Source organism: Zingiber officinale, chromosome 2A, assembly GCF_018446385.1.
Source record: "Zingiber officinale cultivar Zhangliang chromosome 2A, Zo_v1.1, whole genome shotgun sequence".
NCBI lineage: Eukaryota > Viridiplantae > Streptophyta > Magnoliopsida > Zingiberales > Zingiberaceae > Zingiber > Zingiber officinale.
In genome coordinates this window covers 96,569,329-96,577,850 of record NC_055988.1, presented here as the reverse complement: position 1 = coordinate 96,577,850, position 8,522 = coordinate 96,569,329, and the positions used below count along the sequence as shown (strand labels likewise).

At 36.4% G+C, this 8,522-nt stretch overlaps 1 protein-coding gene across 1 annotated transcript; it reads right to left on the bottom strand.

Moving 5' to 3' along the window:
• Positions 1–1,431: 1,431 nt before the first annotated feature.
• On the bottom strand, positions 1,432–8,278 carry LOC122041639 (probable metal-nicotianamine transporter YSL6). Its single transcript, XM_042601390.1, has 7 exons — positions 7,796–8,278; positions 7,016–7,188; positions 6,695–6,792; positions 5,570–5,707; positions 4,900–5,089; positions 2,950–3,082; positions 1,432–2,479 (listed from the first exon to the last, which is right to left on the bottom strand). Exons 1-7 carry the CDS (start codon positions 8,133–8,135, stop codon positions 1,551–1,553), a joined length of 2,001 nt encoding a protein of 666 aa, XP_042457324.1. The 5' UTR covers positions 8,136–8,278; the 3' UTR covers positions 1,432–1,550.
• Positions 8,279–8,522: the final 244 nt, after the last annotated feature.

Genomic DNA, 8,522 nt, shown 5'->3' with positions numbered 1-8,522 from the left:
AATATTTTTCCCTATAATTAAATAAATTCGTATCCGATGTATATGTCGAATTATATCAAAAATTTAAGTAGGATATTATATTATATTGAAAAGTCGATATAATATTAATATATAATTTAATAGTTCGATATTCAATATATCATACTAAATACTGATATTAAAATTTGAGTATAAACAATATAAATTTATATCAGTATGATTTTTCGGTATGATATCAATATAATTTTTTTATATATCAAAATTTTTAGTATAGTATAAAGTTTGAGATTTTGATATCGATATACCATACAAAATCAGCTCTTAGTAAAATGCATGAATCGTGTTAGAAAATATACCATAAATTTAACAAGATCTTAATTTTTTACTAATAGTCAAGTGAGTGACCTATTTAATTAAACGGATTTGTCGGGTAAATTATATTATGGTTGGGGCGACCTATTCAATTAAACGGGGTTGTCAGGTAAATTGTATTATGGTTGGCTCATTGAATTAATAGGTTGGGTTTGGTTGGTGGAGACAAACAAATTTGGATGGGCAGATTAAGCTAAGTTTAAATAAATACAACAATTAGGTTGGTTAAGTTAGATTATCCATAGATATTGACAGCTAAGAATAAACATCAAAATATTTATTATAGCGAGATTTCAATCCTCAAACCTATGAGTTGTAGTCCCACTACACTTCCACTGTATCACTTTAATTATTTTATTACTTTGATTATTATTTAATCCGTGACATCACATTTAGTTTTGAAAAATTAAAGCCAATTTATTCATTCAAATATTTTTGTCCCCGCAAATAAACATATTCAAATTTATCACACGAAGTGAAATGCAAGCACCATTTTAGAAAATATACTAAAAATTTATCAAGATCTTAGTCGAGCGGGCGACCTATTCAATTAAATGAATTTGTTGGGTAAATTATATTGTGGTTGGTTCATTGAATTAATAAGGCGGGCTTCGTTGGTGAGGACAAATGAATTGGATGGACAGTTTGAACTAAGTTTAAACAAATAGGACGATTAGGTTGATCAAATTAGATTATCCTTAGATATACATCCCCTTGGTTAGGGGATAAGGTAAACAGATTGATCAACTCATTTGGGACAAATAAATTCTATGAACCTAGCAAACTAGTCAAGCTGGTGGCCAAGTTAAACGAAGATTAGGCTCAACAAGTCAAGTGAGAAGGTTTAACCGACCAAGGCGGTTAGATTGAAAAGTTCGAACGAGCTAGTCATGCCTAGTGGTCAGATGAAAAAGATCCATCGTCAAGCTAATTAGGCTTTAGAGTTAGAACAAGATAGTTGTATCAATTGGGTTAAGTGGATTAGTTGAGCAATCAAATAGTCATTAAAAAAAATTAAACAGCCTATATAATTGTCGTTTATTCATAACATAGGAGAAGAATAAGCTCACGGCGTTGTCGTTTTGGAAACCTTCCCACATAATAATTGATATTTACATAACATAGTGCTGAGGGATTTATATGAACAATCAATCAACTGTATTGTGCATTTACACACAGATCTCCAGGACATAAATATTTTAACTGCTAGGAGCAAAGTTCATGCAAATTGGTGGATCAATTCTAAAGATCGACAGGATTGCCGATGGAACAGTCCATATCCCATCTCCGCATATCAGGCCTGATGCCACTGCTCCGGCATAGTCCTCGGCCTCCTTCTCATTCAACCGTTCCCAGACGAACACAATCACTGTTCCAACAAACATGTCGATCGCAAAATATGCTCCTATGTAGAAGGGAACTGCCATTGCCATCGGTATCGGGATGTACTTTGATACACTCTTTGGGGTTACATCCCTCAGAAGATTAATTATCAGCGCAGCTACAAAGAACCCACAGCAGATCTCCAGACAATGCTGTGGCAGTGCTGAGAAGCCCTCAACACCTAAGATGGCCATTTCCCGATAAATGACTGCATAGGGAGCCTTGTAGGCACCATCGGGTGATCCAATGTCAAAAGCAGTCCAGTAGAGCCAAAAGGTGCCGGGAGCAATGACACAACCTAAGGCTGTGCCAATCAACTGGGATACAAACATGGACCTTGGAGAGGATAGGGTGAGGTAGCCTGTCTTGAAGTCCTGCATAAGGTCAGCAGCAGTAGAAACGATGGACATCATAACACCACACGCAGCCAGCCCAGCAATCACACCACCTTTGCTTCCGACCAATGAAGCAAAGATGAAAAGTCCAATCTTCCCATAGGTTGAGGAAAGGTTCCAATCAGTGAGGCCAGTACCATAAGAATTACAGAAGGCCAGTGCAGGCGCAACAACGTAACATGCGAGGACGAGGTACCATCTCATCTGCGGAAAGATGTTTGGAATTACTGAAGTTGATATAGCAGCAAGAGCAATGTACCCAGAACCTGCAAACCAGGATGGTATGCTATCCTTTAAAAATGTTTCTTCTCTCTGATTTTCTTCGGTTAAAAGCTTGGAGCTTGCATCATCTGTAAACAAGTCGGTTAACAAGTAAATTTATTAGGAATTTTATTTTCCCTCCATAATATTAATACGCTTTCTTGCCACAAAACACACAATGTATGACACAGACAAGGATGTTCTATTCTGGAGGTAAAAGGCTAAAACAAGGTGTTTATTGAACGTAAACATCTTTGAAAGATGAAACAACAATAGAGACAATAATCTGCAGAAGGTAGAATACAGTCTTATATATACAGTGAAGAACTGGTCATCTGTTAGGTTCGTGATTTAAAATGAGATATAGATTTTTTGAGCATTTAATGAAAGATAAGAACCGTGTTAGACTTGTGAATGACCATGTTAATGACACTCATTCAACCAAATAGCTTGCATAAATTGCATTAGAAAATATACTGAAGTAACTTTCTGTTTTGCTGCTTTGCTAGATTATTGCCTTGAGCAAGCAAAAAAAAAGAGGATCAACAACACGAGGTACCTTGATGAAGTGCTACTAGTGGAAGTGATGCCTTCTTTGAGCGTGAATTCATGATTTCCTTGACAGTTATTATCACTATTTTAATCAAGTTGTAAAGACCATCTCCTAGAATAAGAGAGACTGCTATGAAAACCTACAGATAGAATTTAGAAACTGCCAATCAGAAATTCAAACAATGACTACTTGTGAATAATTCTAAACAAACCAGAAAACTTAAAACACAATTTTGTTAAAATCAGAAACCCAATGTAATAAGTACTTGTAGAATTAGACAGAATCATAAAGAACAAGGATGAAACAAATGTGACAGTCCAAGGTTCTGAATGATAATAGGTACATAATTAACATGAATAATAGACAAACCAGAAAACTTTAAACACACAAACTTTCATGAAATCAGAAACCCAATGTGTAATAAGTACTTGTAAAATTAGAAAGAACAAACAGAATAATCAAGAACAAGGATGAAGCAAATATGGTAGTCCAAGGTTCTGAATGATAATTAGGTACATAATTAAACATGAATAATAGACAAACCAGAAAACTTAAAACACAACTTTCACGGAATCAGAAGCCCAATGTAATGAGTACTTGTAAAATTAGAAAAAAGAAACAGCATCATTAAGTATACGGATGAAGCAAATATGATAGTCCAAGGTTTTGAATGATAATTAGGTACATAACTAAACATAAATTTTATCATTATGTTTCATAGATTGTAGGAAAAGGTGATTACACTCACCCCAGTCGTCTCTCACAGCCCGTCCCGAAGTTATGTGAAAGGAGGTAAATCACGGAGTCAGCTTATAGCCGACCGCCAAGTGGCTAGGGGGTGGGAGGAGTTTTTCCCCGAGGGCATATAGCCGTTGGGAATTGATCTCTGCCCGATTGTAGTAAATCTGTCACCCTCTAGCCAACTAGACACCCTGTGGGGACCATTATGTTTCATAGATGACTACATGACAAATTCAATTGCTAATATGAGGTGATAATGACAAATTCCATAAAAAAAAATAGAAATCTAGAACCACAATATCTTATTTGATAAGGAAAATCACTAAGATATCGTGATAGTATAACAAAGTAGAATGTTATGCATGTGTTACATTTCCTGCAATTATCAACTAGATCGTTAGGTTGTTACTGCTACCCAGATTGTAATCTTCTGTAGCAAAATGTGAAAACCTTTGAGATTGTTCAATGTTTTAGGACAGTTTTTAGATGTATTTATAAGTTACAATACAATTAATAAAAATAGAGCTAAGATATTTTACAGGGGAAATGTACAAATGTAAATAAAAAATTATTCGACACTAGAGCCCTATTTCCTACAAAGCAAAAGAAGGAAACAACTCTGAAAAAAAAGAGTGCAAATAAAAAAAATCAATGGAAAAAATTTGCAATTTCCTTTTTACATTTTAGCAAAGGGCAAACCCAACCTTTCAAATACCATAGGCACATTCTACTTTGGTACTTACCAAAGAGTGTACTTGTTTTTCAAAATATCCCTCCACCCGTCTGAACCAAAGCATTGAATCACCCTCCGCTGCCCAATCTGAACCACGGTAAAGAAAGAACCAACACTTTGGCCTCTAACAGTGGTTTGATTCTGTTTGGGTGGGAGAAACAAGTTCGATGCCTCGACTCAAGCAAGTGAAGGGCGGCCTTTGATAGAAGGAAAGAGGGGAAATTTTTAAAACTTGATTTGTAAGTGATAAAAAAAATAAAAGGATTTTTTAATTTTTTTTTAAGCTCATATTGAGTTCCAATGCATGCAAAAGACAAGAAAGCAATATAGAGGAGAATTAAAAAAAATTAAAGAATTTTCCTTCCCTATAGTTTTTTCTATCAAAGAAAATAGAGGAAATGTGCAGCTAGGAAAATCTATCTATCAATTTATTTGCTTTCCTCGTAAGAAACACATCCTAGAAGTCTAGAACTAGGTAATACCTTGTAACCATAGAGGCCTTTGAAGTCATTATTTCCAAGGTTATCTGGATACCAATCCCCTGCTTTGGTAGAGATGAATGGCCAAAGGAAACCCCAAGATATGATGGCTCCAAGCAGGACTGAGCAATTAACAATATGTGGGCAAATGAGACCGCATCCGACATATGTGGGGCTAAAGTCAAAATAAAATCTGCAAAAAAAAAAAGTAAGTCAAAAAGAAAATTAGATAACAAATAGATAAGCAATCCCTAGCTTGTATAGGGAGTCACATTTGTTTTTTTTGTTTCACGTGTATAAAGAATAACTTAATAAAAAAGCAATACAACCGAAGATACATATAATTGTCTTTGCAAGGACACATGCCAATATTAAAATTTTGCAGATTTTTTATGCAGATTAGATTGTTGGAACCAAAGGTTCAACCCTAACAATCTGGTGGTTGCTTACTCATTAGCTTATTGCCTTGCCTGCAGGCACTTACATGGGCACAGGTAGATACTTACCATAGTTGTGTAGGCAGAAAACTCAAATCCTTAAAAGTTTCACCAAAAGTGCAACAAGAAATAGCTTTCCTATAATTACCAATGAGATAAAGTCAACTAAAACACATCAGCCTAAAGTTGGCCAATGGTAACATAAAGGCATGCAGGCTGTAGTAGAAAATACTTACGTGTTCTTAAATGCTGCGAGTCCAAGGCTAGGGAAATTATCAAACCCACATGAATCTCCAACACCACTGAAGAACCATTTAAAGCAGCTCCAGAACAAACTTATGCTTAAATACTTTCCCAGGCAACGTACTTGTTTCCTGCAGTATATTGCATAACAATCAGCAATCCTAGAGGCACAGAATAGGCAGTTCATGTTGCCAAGAATTTACTTTATTGCTTCTGCATATTTTTCAAAGCAACTAGTTAGTAACAGTTGTGAATCAATTGCCTACCTTGATCATCAGCGATAAAATTTCACCAATATTAGTGAAACCATATCACCACTTTATCAAATACTAAGCATGCATAGTTGCGTGGCACGATGACACAAAAACGGTAATTTTTTTTATTCAGTAGCTAACATGAGTACTATTATTACAACACTGTATTCATAGTCACATGGCATGATAACACTAAAGCCATTGTTTTAATGACTAATTATTTTGAGATGGAATGAGCTCCATCCCGGTTTTAAATGGTATTAGAGTTACACAAATATCTCAGAGACATGATGGGCTTGAAAATCTGCTTTGAAGCTACAATGTTCCTTGCCCATTGGTCCCACATGGACAATGTTCCTTACCCTCTTAACTGACTGATCATTTTGAAATGGAAGGAGCTTACTCACAATTTAACATGAAGGCCTTGGGTCTTCCTTGTCATAAGGCCCACCGTTCCATTTCAATTACCTCTTCTACCTTTCAGGCTACAAAGTGATTATGGAATTGCACTACCCAGTATATAACCGATAAATGTCATTATAAGTAGGAACTTTTTGTGTCTGGAACTTTTCGATAACTTATCATATAACAATTCACATCAGTGGATTCTTCTTTTTCCCTAATAAACTACCACATAATCAGTAATCAGAACAAAAGAGAGATATGGAGATCAAATAAGTGGCCACTGTTTACCAATAAAAGTTTTAGCTATGTTGCTCTTCCATAATGTTTCAGAGCCGAGGCAATTCAGTAGAAATAAGTAAAATTGATGGTAGAAGTTAGTTAAAAATTTGCAAGATCTAATTTCCATTTCTTGAGTAGATTTAAACTATTTAAGCACAATATAGGTGTGAGATACATTACCCTGCAAGCTCAGCTCCTGTGTTAGTGTGAAAACTGTTTATCAACAAAGCTGTAGCTGTCCCGCTGGGGTATGTAAGCTTGTAATCAATTACCATTACCTGAAAAATTTAAGCAAGCCAATACATAATATGTTGAATAAAACATTTAGGCATAAAACAGACAAATTTGTAGGTTACAATGTAATACATGCAAACTAATCCTGGCATCAGAAAGTAGGATACAATTTTAATCTAATAGGCAAAGCAAAAAAAAAAAAAAAAACTACTTTCATGGTAGACAAATTCTCAAGTGATATTATGATAGATTCTCAGTAGCAAGTACCTTGCGCAGAGCCACAAGGCTAAATAGCCCAAGAAAACTCACAACAAACATGAAACCAATCATCCAACCCAGAGATGGATTTTTAACATCCTCTGCTCTGTTACCTGGATAATCAGATCCTATAAGCTCATATGTCCTTTGATCCATAGAGAGCATATATGAGCCAAACCCCCCTGACAAAAAGAATCATAATCACAAAAATCATCTCTGCTATTCAATTCCTACCACAAAATTCTAAGAACCTACGAAAACACTACAAAAGGATAAACTTTTAGACAATAAAAAATCATCAATATATAATAACGAGAAAGAATCCACTCATCACAATCTCAAGTTTCCAAGCACAGGAACCAAACCATACTGCAGAGCATAAAAAGATTGCAGAGAAAAATATAAGAATTGTTATTATTAGGTGTTTTATACTATGCTAGAACACAACTTGATTATCTCTGAAAACAACTTCAGTTAACCTCCCTGGCATCTAAGGTCCGACACTTATATTCTACCTTAAACGGTCTCACTTGCAACCTTAGTTGCCATGAAATGTATCTAAATTTCCGTTCTTTATTTAGTTTTCAACTTTTCTCCCGATTCTAGTTGTAATTGTTATCACCCTTCTCTTCTCTCTCTCTCTCTCTCTCTCTCATTTCCACCGCTTTACTGTTTTGAGTTCTTCAGGAGCATATTGAGAATGTTTTAAAAACAAAAACTAACAAAAATAAAAATAAAAGGACTCGCAGATCAAACAAACAAACATCGGGAAGAGAAGCCGCCAAGTACCACTGAAGGCCAATCCATAGCACGCGACCACGCACGTCTGGATCACCGTGTTCTCCTGCCTGGTGAACGGCTTGGACCACACCCCGATCTTGGAAGCGAATTCGGTCCAGCTCTTAACGAAGAAGAAACCCAGAAGCCCCGCGGCCACGTTGAGGGACGGAATCACCCCGACGGTAAGGTTGAGCTTGTGCGTGATGATGCAGAAGAGAGAGCCCAAGACGACGCTGACCAGCAAGCCCCTGACAGTAATCTGCTCCTTCCATGCCGGGATCTTCTCGTTCTCCTGCTCCACCGACAAGAGCGGCTCCGAGATCCCTGCTGCGGAGGTCACCTCCGCCATTGCAGCGCCGAGAGGGAACGTCTGCGTATGCAGATCGATCGATCGGGCCGTTGTCGCGCAATGAGGACCCGTATGCGAAAGGGATTAGGTATTCTCAGAAAGAGGGCGAATGCAGCCGACGGAGAAAGGACATTGGGCGGTGACGTTTACGGAATTACCGTTCTTATTTTGGCGGGTAGTTGAGCGCCGGATTGAAGCTTTCCATTGTGAGTATATATATATATATATATATAAGCGAATTACAAAATGCCACGTCAGTGAATTCGATAAAAAAAAAAGAGAATTAAATGCAGATATTTACTTTAAAATATCTAAGATAGCTGTCTTGATAATGCAATTTAATGCCTAATATTTACCTAATCCAATTAAAAGAGTATATATATATAT